The 21,578-nt window shown below is 29.5% G+C and overlaps 3 protein-coding genes across 6 annotated transcripts; 2 read left to right on the forward strand and 1 right to left on the reverse strand.

Annotated features, from left to right (window-relative positions):
- Positions 1-2,931: 2,931 nt before the first annotated feature.
- LOC127254897 (MLO-like protein 13) lies at positions 2,932-6,737 on the reverse strand. The gene is made up of 14 exons (XM_051280243.1): positions 6,612-6,737; positions 5,462-5,516; positions 5,176-5,363; positions 4,967-5,083; positions 4,833-4,893; positions 4,679-4,761; positions 4,520-4,594; positions 4,357-4,445; positions 4,234-4,283; positions 4,110-4,150; positions 3,803-4,012; positions 3,568-3,635; positions 3,430-3,490; positions 2,932-3,263 (listed from the first exon to the last, which is right to left on the reverse strand). The coding sequence occupies exons 1-14, from the start codon at positions 6,732-6,734 to the stop codon at positions 3,063-3,065; spliced, it is 1,422 nt and encodes a 473-aa protein (XP_051136200.1). The 5' UTR covers positions 6,735-6,737; the 3' UTR covers positions 2,932-3,062.
- A 5,085-nt stretch (positions 6,738-11,822) lies between these two features.
- LOC127255244 (uncharacterized) lies at positions 11,823-17,240 on the forward strand. Of its 4 annotated transcripts, none has more exons than XM_051280715.1 (8): positions 11,823-12,029; positions 12,220-12,395; positions 12,523-12,741; positions 13,759-13,832; positions 14,742-14,891; positions 15,275-15,560; positions 16,252-16,485; positions 16,627-17,240. In XM_051280715.1, exons 3-8 carry the CDS (start codon positions 12,595-12,597, stop codon positions 16,966-16,968), a joined length of 1,233 nt encoding a protein of 410 aa, XP_051136672.1. In that variant the 5' UTR covers positions 11,823-12,029; positions 12,220-12,395; positions 12,523-12,594; the 3' UTR covers positions 16,969-17,240. The 4 variants fall into 4 exon arrangements, with proteins under 4 accessions (XP_051136672.1, XP_051136680.1, XP_051136687.1 ...); XM_051280706.1 differs by having other exon boundaries at positions 11,824-12,029; positions 12,220-12,404; XM_051280723.1 differs by lacking the exon at positions 12,220-12,395.
- A 1,104-nt stretch (positions 17,241-18,344) lies between these two features.
- On the forward strand, positions 18,345-18,925 carry LOC127254885 (uncharacterized). The gene has a single exon (XM_051280219.1). It carries the CDS (start codon positions 18,421-18,423, stop codon positions 18,727-18,729), a length of 309 nt encoding a protein of 102 aa, XP_051136176.1. The 5' UTR covers positions 18,345-18,420; the 3' UTR covers positions 18,730-18,925.
- The last annotated feature ends 2,653 nt before the right edge of the window (positions 18,926-21,578 follow it).

The following is a 21,578-nucleotide window of genomic DNA, read 5'->3' on the forward strand; positions in this document are numbered from 1 at the left end:
CGATGGATGTATAATATTGAGTTAATAAAAATAAAAATAAAAATAAAAGAAATTATTAGTGTTATTAGCTGGGTTGGGAAGTTGCTGTATCTGTACGTATGCGTGTATGTATATGTGACTTCTTGCAAAGAATCGATTTTTATTTTTTATTAGTAGGGTCTTTGATTAGGTGGGTGATTAGTACTCTCTTATCATATTATCTTGCACTTGCCTGTCAGTCTGTAATAATTGTAAAAACGGGTGGATGAAAATGACGTGTCCACTAACAGACAATGACAGCCTGTCCCATTCTTACTGGTTCTCTACATTTTTTCATTGTCTTTTAAAGCTACGGCTTTGTGTTTGCCCCTTTCTTTTTTTTCTTTCTTTTTTTTTTTAACTAAAAAATTATAAATATTTTTATTTTGAAATATCTAATTATAAAGTAATAATTTTATTAAATATTTTATTTTTTTTATAAATGTATTTACTTTATATCATATTAGTACTTTTATATCAAAAAATAATGACAAAATTGTTATTAAATTATTTTTATTTATTCACTATAATTAAAATATTATTAATTTTTAAATTCTGTGGTAAAAATAAATGTATATTTTTTATTTGGACGGATGAGTACTATTATTTATATAAAATAGAGTAGTATTTTTTTCAATATACTTATAAGTATATATATTTTTTATTATTTTTGTAAAAAATATTTATTTTTATTATATTAAAATAATTATACTAAGATTTATTTATTTTTATTGTAAAATATTATAATTTTTAAATGTATAATAAACTTCTCCAAGTGACTAATTTGAATGAAGATTGAGAGAATAATATTTATATGTTTATATCTCATTCAACAATTAATTTTTTAATATATTTTAAAATTCTAGAACTCTTTCACCATTAGCTTTTCGTACTTTGAAATTTATATTACTTCATTAAAGTTGCTAGTATTGTACTCTCGTAAGTCATAAGATTAATCACTGTGCTTTTAGTAATAATAGTAATAATAATAATAATAATTATTATAATAAAGTAGGAATTCGAAGTGTAGCATCATGGGCTTGCTTAAACTTTTTTCTTTCTTGAGTTAGATTCTCTATTTAGTATTTTTATTTTTATTTTTATTTTTATTTAATATTACTGACAGTATAATATATAGCTTTGCTTAATTGGCACTACAAATGTTCCCACCGCACCAAACGGATAGAATGCTCGTCCTGTTTGCTTTGTATTTATGTATATTTTTATTAAATAAATAATATTTTTTATTAAAAAAAATGTAATAAGTATATAAAGTTAATAATATTGGTTTGTTCACATTTTTTTTTTTAATAAATGTCAATATATAATAGTATAAAAATATAATCAAAACATTTTTGATTTATTTATTATTGTTGTAGCGTCTCAAGTCTCATTCTTAGAAATAAATAAATAAATGAATATATACATATATATATATATATTAATGTGTCATTCGAAGAATTTACGTGTCAACTGAAGAATAGGATACAAAACATTCATGGTGTCTTTTTGCTAAGTGAGATAGAATATTTTCCTATGACTTATTTATGACGTATGATTATTTGTATTTGCTTTCAGTGTACCCAAAAATAAGTAATGAATCCTATAATATAAACTATGTGATTTAAAAATAATAATAATACATTATATATAAATTTAATAGTGTAAAAATTAAATCAAACATGTATTTGTATTTTAAATTCATAACAATGTATGGATCATATATAGTAAATAAATCCATAATGCGTTCATTATATATAGAGATTGTGTGCATACTAATTTATTATGATCATCTAATTTGAATCATACAAAAATAATATCAGAAATTTATTACAAACAAAATTGTAATTCTAAAGATAAAGCAGATCAATCAAATACTATATTTCATGCATAGTTCATCTAATATTAAATAAAACTATACTTTTCATTCGATTAAAACATTTTATTATTAGTATTTCTAATTTAAGATATTTCAAAATTCTACAATTTTATGTATTTGCTTCAATTATTATTATTATTATTTATCATTTTAAATATAATCCATAAATCATTGCAAACAAAAGGTAATCAACCCATTGATTATTAATGAAGAAGATTACTGTTAGGATATGGCTTACTTAAATATTTGCAGAATTTCAATAATATCAAATAAAAAAATGATAAAAAATTTAAGCAATACAATAATATATATATATAATTATTTTTACTATAATAAAAAAAATGATACTTTCAAATATAGACAAAAACAATTAAAAATAATATGTTGAATATATATTTTAATAATATAAAAATTTGCCATCGTTATTTTTCAATTGCATTATGAATAAACATATGGTCGAAGCTAATACCTACAAATTAGCCCCACTGCAAGTCACGCTAACATTTATATATTTTGATTTTATAATTAGATTAAACACCGACAGTGATTGCAGATAGTTACTTTAATAAATAAAGGCACAGAAGTTCCAAAAATATTAATAAAATTTGACTTTAGCTGTCGATCGGCAATAGTGAGGACAGGAAGGTGAGGAGACTAACTCTTTTATTTAGTACCCACCTGTCATATTCTAGCCTTTTATGCATAGGCCCGTCGGGTCGGCCCACTAATATTATTTGAGAATGTTTTTAGGAAACAATTTGATGTATGTTAGAATTTGTGGTGGTGAATTAATGATCATAAAGTGGTGGTTCAAAATCCTTGTTAAAAAAATATTATTTAAGATATTTTGTATTTTTTATTTGTATAAAATTTGCGCAATTTAGGTTTCTATTTAGAATCAAACATCAGTTTTGAACAAGAATGGTGTTTTATACAAACTTTACATTATTAACATAAAGGAGTTTCTCATAATAAATAAGTGTTTTGTACATTTTTAGTAAAAACACAAGGGGATGTTATATAATTTACCAAAAAAACAAACTTATCAATTTATAATAGGAAAGATTATCTTGTTTATCATATAATTTTCCTACTTCACATTCACTCTACATTTAAGAGAATGAATACGGCTATGTTGTCTTATCTCCGAAGAATGATGCTTTTTTCAAGAGGAGGATGTCCGCCCACGACAAAGTTCGATTGTATTTACACCATCATCTGTCGGCCGGACAGCCAAACCGTTGTCCGGAGTTGTTGGTTCCGTGATTGATGCATGGGTCGATCGGGATCTCGTGGCTTTAACCCAATCTAAGATGAGGCCTTGCGAAAACTCGTCGAACAGAGTTTGCTTGAACATGCTTCCCATCTGCATCAAATCATCCGTGCAAAAAGTGATTATAATTATTAATATTATTCTAATGAATTATATAATTATAAAATTTATTAATACAAATATTAATAACTTCTAATATTACTTTATTAATCCATATAATTTATTAATACAATTTTTTTTTTTTAATCTAATCTCTTACTTGTGTTACTAAAGCGTACAATGGTAGGGTACTATAGCTGCAAAGTACTTGCACGATGACCCTGCAATCAATAAGACCGTTATGACATAAACACGGTCGTATTCATCTCGAATCATTCAATAATGGTTGAAGATTTACCCGACTACAAGTCTTGGAATAAGAAAATGCAAGCCCTCCATGATGCATGAGTTGAAGCCATAAGTGCTCTAGACATTGGAAACATGGGAGCTCGTCAAGACTCGACTTGACTAAACCAAACATATTGTAGATTATATGTGTATATAATGATGCATATTTCTACTAGTTTAAACTTTTATTCACCTTGTACGTGAGGTTAATGATGCATATTTCTACTAGATTAAACTTTACTCACCCAAATCCAGAAGAAGAAGGCGATCTCGAACGAGTTTTGGAACAGAATAAAATGGATTAAGTACAAGATGAGAGCCGGTCGACTGAACCAAAATCGTTCATTGGACAAGGTAATCGGTGGCGTTCCTTCAGCGTCATTGTCTCTTTTCTCGGCATCTAGCGCGAGTTCGGTGATTATGTGCTCCAATTTCGTTCCAACAATTAGTAGCAGCTGAAAATAGTCCAACACAAACTAGTTAAAATCGTTCCATGATTCTTTCTTTCGATTCTTTTGACAACTCTATATCGATACATTGGTCCCGACTTACTACTAGAGGCAAAAATGATAGCCAGAAGTACGCGTGCCACCCTGAAACATGTAAGCGCCAATGATTTAGCATTCAATTAATAACGGGCATTTGTAGTTGAAATAGTAAAAGTTAAGAATTGCACCAGCTATGTTTAACAGCAAAAACATCACGACAAACAACCATAAGTACCAGCTGCAGAAAGGCGATCGATGAATTTAGTAAAAATTTTCATTCGAATGCTACAAATTAAAGTGTATCGATTCACCTAATTCCGATTATTTTCTTGAAGTCTTGCTCCAATGTTCTTCGCATGTATTTGTGGAAATCAAAATCCCGATTTCCTGGACAGTGTTCCTGCATTAGGACAAGATCAGTAAAATTTCAAGTTCTTGACCAATGATACAAATCCTCGAAAGGAGAAACATTACTTGAATGAATGCAGCACGAAGCGCCGTGTAGTCTGCTCTAGTCACCGAACCATAAAACTGCTTAAAGAACGCCACCTATATGAAGTTTATCGAATATTTTGATTTATTCATCCGGCTATGAATAAAATGGTTAAACCTCCAAAGTTGTAAGGGTCTTACCGTCCAACTGACAACTGAAAATCTTCTCCAGTAGTTGCCCGTTCGCGACATGAAGTTTAGAAGGTCGATATGAGGAACAAAGGCTGTTTAAAAAGATGAGAAGGATCATTCAATGAAATTATATGTTCGAATAGCATAAATTAAGCTTGTCTACCCCTATGGTGTCTTGATGCTTCATTTCTAATCGAGCGCTCCCAATGAGCCCATCGACCAATCTGTTAATAAATAAAGACTGGGTTAAAGTTGTCCTAATGTTATCCATCATTGCACCGGCTCCATTAGAAGTACCTTGAATCCTCCAAGAACCATAGTCGAGGCGCAAAAGATCACGTACACGACAGCCAGAACAAATATGAATATATGCAACTGATGCAACGCTTCGAGCGATAGAAACTGAGTGTATCCCTGTCAAAAGATACGAAAACAAAGTTCCCTCCGGAAGCCTTGACTTAAAAAGTTGTCATTTTATTTATTTGGTGTATTGCGAAAATGCATACCGAAGCACACTTATTCGAATCTGCTGCCTCAGCTAGAAGCCTTCTTTGATGCTTGGGAGTTGAATGCTCGGGATTTTCCAACTTGCACGGGAGCATGATGTTCACCATATTTTCTGGGATGCAAAAGCTACTTATCAAACCTTGAAAGACCGTCAAGAGAAGGGAGATAAATCCCAAAAGCATCAGCTCTGCGTAAATTCACAAAAAAATATGATTAGTACGTGCAAGAATATTGATCCTTTTGGATGCAAACCTACATTATCTTCGGAGACATCCATCGACGAACCTTCCTTTACTTTCTGTAGCGCCTCGAACAATGCTCGCTCCTTTTTCTTGAACAACTACGCACGTATAATACATATGAAAATGTAAGATTGTTCTTATTAAATAAACATCCTATCTAGAAGTTTAAAGCTTAGAGGAATATGGTCATTTATTGCATATTATGTACTCAACCTACCACTTTCTCATGGAAAAGAATTATTACATACAAATTTTGTACCATAGATGATGATGAATGAAGGGTACTGCAACTCGAATATAGGACATTCCGACTCTCATTACATGTTAAATAATCATCTTCTTTTAGCGAGCTAGCAGAGGACTAGTGGTATTTAGCCCCCAACTAGCTAATTTTAATTTTTTGTTTATAGGTATTTTTTTGTGTTATAAATATAATTTTTAAAATTTGAACAATGAGTTTAAAATTTTAAGTAATGAGTTGTTTTTAATAATTTAATACTCCCTATCTCTGCTAACTTAGTTATTCTTCCTTTATAAATTACAAAGGAAATGTAACTAAGTTTGACGGACGGAGGGAGCAAAAAATATTAATATGAACATTTAGCTTAATTATTAAAATATACTTATTCTTAAATCTATAAAATCGAAATTTGTTATGTTTGTAAATTTTTATAATTTTAATCATATTATGCAATTTTAAAAATTATTATATATTTCTTCCATTCGCGCTAATTATGTCATTTTGTTTGGGTATAAATATTAAAAAAATAATAATATTTTAATATAAAATGAGGTATGTAAAAAGTAAAATTGTGGTATTTTATAAAATTTATTAAAAAGTTGACAAAAAAGTAATGTGATAAGTAGAAAAAAATAACAATAAATTAATTATTATTTGTTAAAATAAAAATAATAAAATTATGAGTGAGTAAACTTACTACTATAAATGAATTATGCATAATTATAATGGATATTTAAGAATAAATATCCCCACCTACTATAATTTTTGATTCTTAATTTATTATATATTATATAGTTAATCAATAATTCTCGTTTAAATCTATTTTGTTCATTTATTATTATTATTATTATTTTATTTTTAATATATATACATATATTTACAATATACTATTTTTTCTTATAAAATATTCCGTAAACATGAACTTTATAACATGATGAGTATTAGTTAGTACCTTTCCGAGGCGGTGAAGTGCACGCTCGGCCAAGACCGAGATGAATACAATGACAAAGCAGACAACAGCCACAACCCATGTCGGCGTGTACTCGAACGAGCGCTCCGACTTACCCCCCGCCATGCTCGATGATGACAAATACGAGGAATGGCTCGGGATTGGGATTGGGAGACACTTATAATGTATGAATTGGGACACATTTGTGGTACGATCGATGGAAGGAATGTAAAGGAAAGAATGTTTATGGAGTGAAGAAACGAATGGTAGTAAATGATCCAAGTAAAGAACATTAACACAAATGCTTTATAGCTTCTACAACAACGACAATAATTAATAAATGTGTTTTATTTATTAATCCCTTCTTACCTTTTCATGACATGTCTTTCCATTAGGGTTTTTGCGGTTTCGAGCCTTGTCTTGCTTTATTTTATGTCCATTTTAAACCATTAACATATATTTTTATTTTATGTTTTTGGTTGATGAGTTTTTTTTAACGTTAAGTACGAAGAATTGTTTCATTAATTAATATAAAAAATAATATTTTATATTGAATTGTTAAATATTTTATAAATGAATAAGATATTATATCATATATATTGTGTTAATGTCCTTTGTATTTTATTTATAGCATTAATGAAGAATTGTGTCATATGACCAAATTTATTAAGTATGAATTTATACTTTTATAATTTTGCATTTTTAGTAAAATATTATATTAATTAGATAATTATTTCAATTCAAAATTAACAAAATCAAACTACACAACTATAAGTTTATTGAATTTGAATTTCTTTTTATTTTATGAATTAGTATGTTTATTTTGTGAAATAATTTATTTTAATTTTTTTTATATGAAGTATAAGAAATTGTGTAGTTAATATAAAATAATAATGTATGTAATGTCTTAATTTTTTTTTGAAAAAAAATGTTAGAGCAAAACAAAAAAAAACACATTAAATAAATTTTAATATTATTGTTTTATAATATAAAATAATACTTTATATTTATTAATAAAAAATTAACATTTAATATAATATAATTTTATTTTTTATTTTCTCGATATAATTTTATAGTTTATGTAATAAAATACATCAGACTAAATATTAAATAAATAATTTACGATATTCTAAAAATATAAAAAATACTATATATGCAAAATAATACTTTCTCCGTCACTTTTGAAATAAATATTTGATGTTTGGTAGTAAATTAAAAAATAATAATATTTTGATATTTTGGCCATTTTATTTTTTTTACAAAGTAATTGTATGTTTGTAATTTAAGTAAAAATTAAGGATATTTTAGTATTAATGTATACTTTTTTTTTAATAAAAAATAAATATTTTGAAATGATACGTACGAAAATGGTAAAAATAGTATTTTGAATTAAAAATAAAAATTAAAAATTAAGAATGTTTTTTTTTTTCGGTGGATTCAAAATCACAATTCTCAAAAATAAATTTCTACAAAACATATTAATATATTATACGTTTTTATTGTTTTTATATTATTTATATAATTTTAGCAATTTTGACTGAAAAAACAAACCTTTATGATTTTATAATAAAAATATTTAAAATTATAAATATTAAATAAACATACAAGATCATAAAATATTTAAAATTATAAATATTAAATAAACATATTTAATTATTTTAAGGGTGTGTTTGTTTGGGAGTTTGGATTTTATGTTGGGATTTGAATAGTAAAAAATTTGAATTTTAATAATTGTATGATGTAATATAAATATGTGTTGATGTGATGTTTTGAATGTAAAATTGATTTTTAGTATAATATAAAAAATAAAAAATAAAAAATAGGTGTTTAATTTAATATTTTTAGGGAAAAAATAAAATGAATAGTATATTTAAAATTCAATCCCAAAACAAACACACCCTAATAATACTTAACATTCTCAGTAACTAATAATAAAATTTCAAAAAATTCTAAACCCTTCTTTTTAATATAAAATTTAAATTTTTAAATAAATTTTATTTTATTGAAAATATATTAAAAAAAATAAATTATTGAGAATTATTTAAGAACTCACACAAACAAAATATACCTTGATGTGTTACTAATAGGGTATGATGAGATAATTGATTGACTATAATTTATAAATTATTTATAGTGTATTATAAAGTACTATATATAATTGTTTACTTATCGAATTTCATTCTCATTCAAATAATCATTGAAGACAAACCATATATAAATAAAATTGTGCCGTAAACAGTTACCTATTTTGTGTTACATAACATATATACTGCAAATGTATTATAGTAATTATGGGGTGTTATTTCTATTATTTAATATTTACAATTTTGTAACACTGATCCAAATATTTGATCAAAATAAATAAGTAAAACCGAAATATAGAAAAATTACCAATAAAAAATACCCTCTGATCCCTTTTAATTTATGAGATTCCTATAATTTGTCTGAAGGGGAAAAAGTAAAGTGGAGAATATTGTCCATTCTAAGAATCTAATTACAATTCAGTGTATATACAGTATTATTATACTTATTTAAAGTATTTAAAGTTGATGTGTGCAATATAATAATTCTATATTGATATTGGTTATAATCTTATAATTGATAACTAGAAATCACATGTATTTTATGTTCATATCATATGCGATATTTGATTGATTTTGATTAGATTCTTCCTAATTTCGGTGCGTATTGTTTATTTCCGACATGCATAAAATAAAAGACAATTTTGGTGAATTTAGAGAAAAATAAAAGAAAAAAAATCAGCATTGGACAAAATCAAGTTAGTCATGAACATGACTAACTATACCCTCATGATATTGGAATTTAATTAAAGGCCCAAAAGCACAATTACAAAATAATTAGGGCAAAAATTAAATAAAAATGGAGGATCACACGTAGTAAATGAGAGAACGGCCAAAGCAGATACGCACATGAGGAGAAGAACGGCCAGAGCATATGCGCACAAGAGGAGGGGAACGACCAGAGCAGATACGACAAGAGCAGAAAACTCACAGACTCATAGATAGCGCATGAGCAAATTGACAGAGAAGATTTCCCCTCCACTATGACTTTATCTTTCTCTTTTGTTCTTTGTTCTTTGATCATGGAGTAGATATTTTTCTGGTTTGAGGGATGATAATGTTTTGGTGTTTTTGTTTTGGAGATTCTTAATTTTCTTTATAAAAGTTCTTTTAAATTATCAATATTTGTCTAATTCTGATAATAACGTTTGTAATTGTTAGATTGGTTGAATATTTTAGTACCGATATTTGAATTAGTCTGATAATCTAAAGTCAATTCAGGTGGGATATCCGTAATTATATTCGCACTTTAATAGGTGACAACCAGGTGGAATAGTTTTTTCTCTGAGATTAGACGATCAAATCTAATTGTTCATCTTAGGTAGTAATTGTTTTGAATTAGATTTTTCTAAATTAGAATGCAATTAGACAATATTTCTTATGGGCACACATAGTTTTATTTGCTTAATTAGGGGTAGTTAACGGTCGTACCTTAATTACTTACAATGTAAGGAAAAATTAGCTGTCAGAGCTTGTTGATAACTATAACTAATTTATTGATACCTTAATAAAAACTAACTTTATTGAATCAATGATAAAACACAATAAGTGTCATAACTGCATCATTCCTTGAACCATACATCCCTTAATAGGTAATTCTCCCTTAATTTAATTGCTTTCTTGTTTTATTTTCATTTGATAATAAAAGAAAATTTCCCCCAATTATTTACTGCATTAGAACACAAAAGAGTGAATCACACAATCTCTGTGGAGACAATCCTCTACCCTTATTACATTAAGTTGTGATCACAGAATATGTGAAATATTTGATTGATTGCACGATAGGTCAATTTTTGGCGTCGTTGCCGGGGATTGTCGCTTTGTTTTACTCTTTTGTGTTATTTTTATTTATTCTCATGTTTATGCCCCGTTCTTTTTGTACAGGTGAACTGATATTTAATCTTGAGATCGAGAAGGTTGAGCGAAAGCTGCGAAAGGAAGCCAAATAACGAAAAGTTGCACAAGTTGCAAAGCTGACAGAATCTTTAATCATTATTGTCGATTTAAATATTAAAATCAAATTTTGTCAATTATTGTTAGGGAAATTATTGCATGTGTATTTAATAGATGCTATTTGTTAAGTTGCTTCATTTTTGTATAATAGTACATAAGTTAAGATATTAACTATTTTTAATAAATGCTACTAATATTTAGAATAAAATATTAGACATAGTAAATGTAATTCTAAAATTAAGTCAAATTCAATGAATATGTTAATTAGTAGTGACTAATATGCTTGTTTTAATCTCTTATATATGTAATTTTTGTTTAGAATAAAATATTAGACATATTAGTAAATGTAATTTTATAATGGAAGAGAATTGGGTGCTGATTCTTAAAAAAAATCAGCACCTATGCTGATAGTGTAAATACTAAATGTGATTACATATAATTACATTAATTATATAATTTAATAAAATAAATTTGTATAATTAATTTTTACACTATCAACATGGGTGCTGATTTTTTAGAATCAACACCCAATTCCTTCCTTAATTAGGTCAAATTCAATGAATATGTTAATTAGTAGTGACTAATATGTTTGTTTTAATCTCTTATATGTAATTTTTAGTTTAGATCAAGTCTAATGAATGAATTGAATATTGTTATGCCAATAAAAATTAGAGTTTGTTATTTATTATTTTTTTTTATCAAATTGTTATTTATTTTAAATATTATATTAAAGAAATATTTTATTTAAAAAATAAATATATAAAAAGGCAGGAATTAAAGGTTTTGTTTCTAGAATAGTAATATACAATTTTAATATATAGTATAATATTCAAAATGATATAATTTTTTTAAAAAAATATTGAGAATAAATATTATTTCTTTGGATGTTTGAGAAACTGTAGATATGAAAATTTATGATAAATATAATTAATAATTAATTAATAATATATTAAAAAAATAATTAACATTAAAATAACTAATTAATTTAATTAAAATAAAAAAATTAAATTTAAAAATTTAAAATAAAATTAAAATATATAATTATATAAAAAAAAAAATGAGACGACGAGAATACAAAATTACAAAAAAGTTAAAAAAAAAGCATACATCATCGTTATAATAACTCAATTTTAATTAATCGTTTTGTTATTTTTAAATAAATAATAAATAAAAAAGGTAGGACAGCAGAGCAGGAGGGAAATGATTAGGCGAGAAGAAGCTGCCATTATTAGTTTTGATCTTCCTCTTCGTTTCTTCATCGCCGCGCACGCTTTCGCCTCTGCGGTTGCGGCGTCCGACAGATCTACTCGTTCCTTGTTTGCACTTGATCAATAATTTCTTGTTGTCTTCCCTGATTAACTGCCGAAGCCCTCACTCGATTTCATCGGTAAGGCGGAACCCTTTTTTTATTTTTTTCATTTTTCGTGTCCATTTCGGGTTTTGTGGATTCAAACGGCGATATTGCGTGGATACGCGTCCAGTTAGTTTCTCGATTTTTTTTTTTTTGTTTTGGTTTCGGGATTAGGGATTTTGCGCTAGCTTTAACTTCATTTTTTTTTTCTCGTTTTGCTGAACAGATTGCGATCCGTGATTATTAGGTGTGCTGTCTTTGGGTTATTGCCGAGGAGAATTTTGTTTTTGCGTAGGGGGTTAGGATTTTACGAGTTTCTGATGCATTTGGGGAAGGAGGTTTGGTAAATGCCTGGTGGCTGAGTTTAATGTAATCTAGCCGAGGGCGAATAAGTTTATCTTGGTATTTTAGGTTTGTGTATTGTTTATTTGGAGTTTTTGAAGGATTTGGTTATTCCTTGGATGGTTTTTTCTTCCTTAGGATGGTTATTTCTAATTTGGTGTTATGTGTTTCTTGTCAATTTCTGTAGGTATTACTGGGTTCTTAGGGTTAGGGCAAGACAAGACTCTTCTTGTGGTTTGCAGCCTGGACTCTTGGCCACATGGGGCCATTGTTTTACATATTGATAGCATTGCCTTGCACGGCCGGGGCAATGACTTTGGCTATTTCACACATTCACAAGCATTTATTGAATTATACTGAGCCAACATATCAGAGATACATTGTCAGGATTATCTTTATGGTTCCCGTGAGTAGTTCATATCTTAGTCTTATTAATTTGTGCAATAATGTTTTTTGAAATTGAAGGATGTGCTGCTCGCTATTAAAACTCTTCCGTGATTCTACAACTCACTAAATTGATTATTGGCAGAATATGACCTAGATCAAATGCATGTGAAATTTCTTTGTTTTAAACTTTATCCATTATTGAACTCCAGATATGTCAGTCTCTGTTTATCATATAACCAGCAGGAATATATGTTATGTGCTCTTTAATTGAAGAAGTTTGTATAGATGTCTGCTTTTTGGGGTATTCCATTAGAATGGGGGTGCATGTTTTGCTTATCATTTTTTCTGCCTTAACCACTTCTCTGGTGGTATGTTCTAAGTCCTATTGTTACAAATATTCGTTGATTTTTGGTGTCCTAATTTATTTTAAATCCTTTTGTTAAAAAAATATAGGGATTAGAATTCTGGCTTCATTTGGCGACTGGTTTGAAACTAGAGTAAGGAACACGATCAAGTGGCTAGCAATATCATTGAATATGAATTGGGAGTAGAGGTTTGAATTTGATGCTGGCTACTGTTCTTGGTGCTTTCAACCTCTCTGACTTGTTAGAGTATAGTTAAAAAGGCAGAGAGAAGCTATAGGTCCTTACACCATTGGGAATTATATTCCTAGGAGTGAATTTGAGACAGTTCATCTGAACAGGATGATTGACTTATGTTTGTAGAACAACAGGACAGGACACAGAATGTTGCTTGATCAAGGATAAGCTAGAGAACATCTTTTTGAAGAAATTCATAAAACTCTGTTGGCTAATAGGATAAAAATAGAAGGTACAAAAAAAAAGTAAAAATCTGCATCTTTATATAGCGAGATCTACAACATAGAAAGAATATTGTGGACGTCTTTAAGGATGCAGATGTAAACTTGTTAATTGGCTTGTTAGCATTTACACTTTTGAGGTTTATTTGAGATTTTGTGTTATAATGATCTACTGAAGAACTCATTCTGATTATCTTGAAATTGTTTTCCCAACAGGTTTATGCATTGATGTCATTCCTAGCCCTTGTCCTAAATAAAAAAGCTATTTACTTCAATTCAGTAAGAGAAGTGTAAGTAATGCTATGCTTTCATTCTTTTGTTTTGTGATTTTAGAACTCATTGCTGCTTATTTGTCTTTTTATAATGTTATTATCATATCTTCCGTTTAATTTTGCGATCGATTTAATATTTATACCTAGATGGCCATGTTTCACATTTATGACCCAAAATAGTACATTTGTTTTGTTGGCAGAAATCTGACTGAGTTATGATGCTATGTTATTTGTTGTGCAATCGTGAGCTAGGGCTAATTAATGTACAATTGTAGCATTATATTAGTTTGGGTGGTTAAAAAGGTTCACACCAAGCATGGCCTTTATCAGCATCAGCAATGAACTGTAATTTGATGAAAAACGAGAATTGCTTTCTTTAATGCCGTCCATAAATGATACTAAGTGCACTATGCTTTCTATCCTCAAATACCTGGTGAATTGTTCCTCACTCATGAGTGGCATTCTACGAGTTCAGGAAACAAATACCCTTCATACAAGGCTATAGTTAGCAATCGATTCTTCTTTAACTACAGAGCATGCAATCTAAAATTCCATCTAAGTTTGTGGATTAATTTTTTATTTATACATGTTTTTGTTAATTATTTTATTTTATCATCTATTTTAAAAGCTTCTGGTCGTTGCTGTTCTTGTTCTTGGTGTTCATATTTTACCGGTAAATGTATAATGGAAACCAGGATGTATCGTGGTTGGTGTAAATCCTTCAATAATTTGTTTCTTTGTGGTGATGCTTCCGAATTTCTCTCCTTGCTTTGAGGTAGATATATGTGACTATGTGTTACATGTATGGATGTGATGTGATGTTATTGTCTTAGCTGTCAATGCTCTACTTGTCCTGAAAATCCTAAGCAATTGTGGTCCATCTCAGTTGCTTCATGAATTTCCTAACTTCAAATTTTGTCTTTGCAGGTATGAAGCTTGGGTCATTTATAATTTCCTCTCCCTGTGCTTAGCATGGGTAGGTGGACCAGGCGCTGTTGTGTTGAGTCTTACTGGAAAAGTTCTGAAGCCAAATTGGTGTTTGATGACATGCTGTTTTCCCCCTATTCCCTTGGATGGGTAACTCACATTAATTGGACTAATTGCATATGCTTACGATTTTCTCTTATACTGAAAGATTTAGTTTAATATGTATTTTGTACAATGGTTACCCTTTGATGTTTTTATAAGCATACCAAACTAAATAAATAATAAATAAAGATTCATTGTTGGATATGAGATTTCCTATTTAACTATTATTAAGAAATGTCTTTACATGAGTTGGTGCATCAATTCTCTCTCACTCTTACCTACTCAAATGAGTAAGTATGGATTAAATAATTGCCCAAGCCCCAAGGATGACTGCAATTGTAGGCATGGTCTAAAAGCGTTTAGAATGTGTTGGATAATAGACTTGAATGTGACTCCTACTAAAGTGGACTTCTTGTTGTTCTCTCATACAGGCGCTTCATACGAAGGTGCAAGCAAGGGTGTTTGCAGTTTGTCATCCTCAAACCCATTTTAGTTGCTGTGACTTTTATACTATATGCAAAGGGGAAATATCATGATGGGAATTTCAGCCCAAGTCAATCCTATCTCTACCTTACCATTATCTATACAGTCTCATACTCAGTGGCACTTTATGCTTTGGCATTATTTTACATGGCTTGCAGAGATTTGCTTCAGCCATTCAATCCAGTGCCCAAGTTCATCATAATCAAATCTGTGGTATTTCTTACTTACTGGCAGGTACGATCTTGGGTGGCATGAATGACATAAGTATTTCTTTTGATATGAAATTAAATTGTCATTGCTAAAATGTTCAAGCCAATTTCTGCTGCTAACAATTGAACATAATCTCCTTATCTGCCTTATGAGCTTACCAGACCTTACAGCCTTTATTAAGTTGAATAGATTTAGTGTAGACTGTAGTAGGTTCTTGAGGTTTATTTTTGATTGAGAAAGATTTTGTTTGCTGATGATATAGTGCTATGTCTGGCATGCGCTTCTCTATGTCATCTGGTATCATGGCACAAGTCTTTAGGGAAATTATATTGGAGATTATATTGCAAAACCATTCAGAATCTAGCTTCTGAACTGACTGCTGGTTCAGTTTGAGTCTTCGTATTTTATCATCCCAACTTATTGAAAGTTTGTCCCCTCCTGAACCTATTGAACTGTACTACAACATTAGAGGCATTTTTAGAAGAAAATGATCTTCTGAATTGTATATGCTGTTGCCTCATATCAGGATTCAGCATTTTATTGTTCATTATTAACACCACCACTTTCCTCTCGAGCTTTCACCTTGACTTTGTAGCTAGCATCAGTTAGGATATTTATTTTCTCATCAGCGTTAAGTTTGATATCTGGATTGGGCTTGATGGCTAAACTTACATGAGAGATTTTATGACTTAAGTTTCAAGAACATCACTTGCAGGGAGTACTGGTTTTCCTTGCTGCAAAGTCTGGACTAATAAAAGATACAGAAGAAGCTGCTGAATTTCAGAATTTTATAGTTTGTGTTGAGATGCTTGTTGCTGCTGTCGGTCATCTTTATGCGTTTCCATACAAAGAGTATGCGGGCGCAAACATTGGTCCAAATCGTGGTCTTGCTGCAAGTCTTGCACATGCATTAAAATTAAATGACTTCTATCATGATACTGTACACCAGGTAAAGATTGTTATTTGAGGAACTGAAGTATTCTAGGGTGCCATTTTCTTCTATTCTGAATGAAGTCTTTGCTGATGTCTACATTATTCCCTTACTGATGCAAGTATGTATTTCATGATCTTTATGTTTATATTTGCACAGTTTGCACCTACCTATCATGATTATGTACTCTACAACCATGACGGTGATGAAGGAGCTAGAAAGTACAGGGCTCGTACTTTTGTTCCAACTGGACCAGAAATGGATACAGTCAGAAGAAACAAGCCCATATTTGGGAGCAAGTCATCGGATGACATAGCACTGTCTGCAGCTAGCAGTGCTCGAAATAGTAGTGGGACATCAAGCAATGTGAAATCTGAGACACAAGATTCTTCATTGCTCAGGGGTGTGTCTAACCCTGTCTCAGTGCCGTATGATTTTAACCTCATTGATATAGATATTTCCGATCACCCGAAAGTGCCACCTGCAACTGGGATAAGATGACATGTTTGTATGAAGTTGTAGAGAATCTGGTACTGTTTGTAGTCATCTTGATATTAGAGTTGTAAGATTTTTGTGAGGCTAGAAGTTGTATAGATAAGCTTGTCTTTGGCATCCATGAAAATTCACTTCCCACAGGAACTGTATTCACTTAATGTCTTTACGTGCTAGTTGTATTACTGGCACAGACTTTATTCTTGACTTGCCACTATATTGAAAATCGACAGTGTTATTGTACATGAAATCAGTTTCAGAGATTTGATTCTCAACACTAATCAGGTCTGACTTGTTCTCTATAGCAAATGCCTTAAATCTTCTCTGCCATTTTGTAATTGCTTTCTTCAGGTTTTAACCCATCTTGCTCTGGGTCAGAGATTTTCTGCGAACTCGAAGATCAATTTGTATGAGGGGAGGATATGGATTCAACTGTTTGCGGAAATATACTGCACACACTGTCAGGTATTTTCAATCCTATATGCATATGAACATTCCAAATTGCCAATCTTCAACTGTGAAGCAAAATGTGAAAAATGTGATGAGTGTTGAGAATATTATTTTAGATTACTGGTCTTAGTTTGGTGGTATTTTGAAGCTTGCTTGTAGACTAAACTGATGATAGAAATTGAAAGAAAGCTTCCATTGAGGTGTTCCCAATGTTGGTTGTATCTATGTGTTGTTCTTGATTCAGATTCTTGGGTGTAGAATCTGTCTTGGAAATCATTGGCAGACTTATTTTTGAAGTTTTTATTATTGTGTGTTTTCCAAGGAGGATTGGGATGCTTGTGCTTGAAGGTGTAGTTTTATTATTATTATTATGCATTGATGAAAAGTGGTTGAATCTTGTACACTTTATATTGGTGTTGGTGTGGGTGGTAAGAAAGTACAACGTTGACTGCCCTATGTATAATCAATCACAAGTGCAAGAAATGAATTTGAGCCAGACTTTTTGTTAAATTTTACCCTCTTTCAAAGCCCCTTCACTTCCCTCCAGTCAATTCTGATGGCTTTAGGATCACGTCTCTATTGATCTACCATAATCCCTTTTTTTTAGTTTTGATTATTTGATTTTGAGCTAGCTGGCAGTAATGACCATATCAATCGATAGATTGATTAATCCATCATTATATCCATTTGAATTAAATTTATATCATTTTCGATTTTTTTTTAAAATCATAATTACGATGTCACTGAGACTATTTTCAGAATATATATATAAAATGAATATAGATTTCTTCAGTATTCTGTTTCCGAACTCCAAACTTGAATTCCACTCAAAAAGTATAAATACGTCACCTAAGAGCCACGTGTGCGGCGGCTAATATGAGCCGCCGATCAGCCTGAGCTTGAGCCGGCTCTTTTCTATATATATATATATATATATGTCTCTGCTACCTTCACTTCAAAATCAAATCCTTTCATTCTCTCCGCTGTATCTTCTCTCCGAAAGGTAGGGGGATGGGGGTTGGGGTGAGGATGGAGCCTATATACATGTTCAGAGGCGAAATCGAGATGGAGAAGGAGAGGAGGCAGGTGTTCCTGAGGAGTTACCAGTTCTCGAGGAAGGTGAGCGTCTCCGATCGAATCAGGAGATCGTTGTTTCGAGCGAAGAGAGTGATGTGGGGAAGGCTGAGGAAGACCGTCGTATGGTTCAACTTCATCAGGCTCAGAAGGAGGAAGCTCGCCTTCTTCCATAACTGCGGCGGTTACTATTATTCTAAAGGACTGCTTTCTACTTCTCAATCTTCTTCTAATTGCTTCTGTTAGAATTATAACCCTCGCTTCTTCTTCTTCTTCTTCTTCTTCTTCTTCTTCAATAATTGATTGATGTTTGTAGGATTTGGATTTCCATTGTGGATGTGGTTTCCTTTACTTTGCGAGTTGAATTAACGATCACTACCACTTCCGTACAGAGAAGGAATGATGCTTAACCTATCACTAGCTAATTATTTTGACTGCTGTATATCTTAATGAGTCTGATGATAGTATGTTCTATATGAAAATATACGGTATTCGCACACCTATTGATTAATTTTCACTTGCAGCCTCCATATTTGTATGTTCTGTGTTCATTTTGTAATCGCTGTTCAATGAACAATTAATTTATTTTTAAATTATATTATATAAAATATTTACGTTTATTTAAAATATCATATGTAATAACTATTTTGTTTTATTTTTTAATTCAGATCATCAAAATTTTCTGAACGATATATATATATTTTCAAATTTTCATTTCAAGTACTAAATTCAAAGTATAATTTCATTACAGAGTTTCAATAGATCGAGAACACCTAAATAAGAAATTATAAATTATTTATTTATTTAATATTTATAATTTTCTGTGAAAATCTAAAACAATAAAATTACCAACAAAAATCCTCAAGTGTCTTTGCACACAATAGTTCTCACTAAAATACTAGTTTATCTCAAAATGTTGTGTCAAATAATTATTTAACACAAAAATCAAATCATACAAACACTAATGTGAATTATGAAGAGTTTATATATATATTACTATGATTACTTATATCAATAAAATCTCATAATACTTTCATTAATAACAATTTGAAATTAAGCATAGTTATTTATTTTTAAATAATTTTAAGATGGACGAGTAGTTTTCCAAAGTACGTGTGACTAAAAATAAAATAGAGGATAAATTATAAGCATCATTACACATTAATTGTGACTAACAACCAACATTATAATTTAAATGTATATATGAATGATGAATCAGAATGAAACTAATATAGATATATATATATATATATATAGATGTGAATATTGTTAGATATCAAACACTTGTCATTCATAGGAAATAACTTCCAAGTAAAAGCAAAGGCATTTATATCAATTTTGAAGTTATGATTGAAACTGGTATACTAGTTCTTGTAATTTGTATTGACCTATTATTTGTATCAGTACCAACACATACATAAATTTATATATTTTTTCATGTTTGATTTCAAAATAAAATATATAGATATATATTTTTATATAAAATATTACATCACATATCAAAGTACTATTTAAATAAAATTTTAAATAAACATTTCATTTCAAATTAATTTCAAAATTAAATCGCTTCTCAATGTTTAACCCTCCCCAATTCTTACTTTCTTCCATTTTCCGTCTACTCTTAGACCTAATCTTTCTCTAGCAAGGTCGCGGCTTTGATGGAACATTTTGGCCGGTGAGCTAGAACCGTCGATTCTCCTAATGAAATTCCCCTTTTTACCCCTTCTCTTTATTGATTCGGCCTATATCCGTTTTCAAGCAACTCTGTCATGGTGATTTTTGCAGAGTACTCGACTCTCTATTTTCAAGCAATGAAGACATTTTGTTTGAGCTCCGGGCTGTCGATGACGAGGTTCAAAAAATATTTGGCTCTTGTTATAGATTAGTGTGTTTAGAAATAATTTTTTTCTTTGGGAATATATATCTACAATGGATCTCCTCACATAGGTCTTTGTCTGAATCTATATTTTATTTTATGGTGTTAGCGTGTTTACATAATATGCAATAAATTCTTTTCTCATTAAGTATATACTTCGGAGGAAAAATTGCAATAAATGTCTTATACTTATGGTCTGTTATCATTTTTTACTTTTAATATATATTCCTCATGTGTTACTTTTTTGCAATTTTCATCCTCTGATCGCGCGTCAAGTAATACCTGCATCACGTGACAGTGTTCTTCTTGTATCCGTACGAGTGAAGTTGTACTACAAATGATGAAAGCACAGAAAAGTAATACAATTAAAAGATAGCAGTGACAATTGACCACGATAATTTATTATAAATTTTCCGTATACGATATATTTGTTTTTATATTATGTAATTTCTATTTTGGTAAAGCAAAATTTTAGAGGGCTTTCTTTTTTTAATTTTTAATTCTTTATTTTTTAGCCTCAAACACAAATTAGGAATCTCTTTATGTATTATATGTCTATGCAACTATATGTTAGTTAATTTTGCAAACCTTACAGGTCCAAGAAATCTACTTTGATTGTATAAGCAAGCAATTCACAATTTTAATTTATTATTATTATTTTGTTGGATCTTCAACCCTTCGTATGGATTAATAAATTTTTATTTGTGATTTGAAATTCCTTGTATCACTATTGTGCCAACACAGATCTCAATAAAATATATATATATATATATATATATTATAGCATTGAAGCAACACATACCTAAATACAAACATAACTTGGCACATAGTGTGTTGATTGAAGTAATAATTTAATTGAGGCATTATGTTATTTTATTCATTAAATATATTATTCACAAGTTAGTTAAAGGTGTTGATTGAAAAATACCTTATCATTGAAAACGAATTTAATTAATTAATTAATTAATTTGATTCTCTGATTAATATATAGTACTAGTGTAGCTTCTTCTTATCGATCGAATGAAGGCAAAAAGTCACTAAATTTTATATAATATCCAAATTCCTACCATAGATGCTTTAATTAATTTGTACTCTACTTATATGACAAACGAAATTATATTTATATATATAGTACAATATTTCATAATTGCTATAAACTAATTAAACAAAATTTATTATTGAAGCATGTCCTTATATCATGACTTGTTTAAATTTCATT

The sequence above is a fragment of the Andrographis paniculata genome, unplaced genomic scaffold, assembly GCF_009805555.1.
Source record: "Andrographis paniculata isolate CXL003 unplaced genomic scaffold, ASM980555v1 Contig12END, whole genome shotgun sequence".
Classification (NCBI taxonomy): domain Eukaryota; kingdom Viridiplantae; phylum Streptophyta; class Magnoliopsida; order Lamiales; family Acanthaceae; genus Andrographis; species Andrographis paniculata.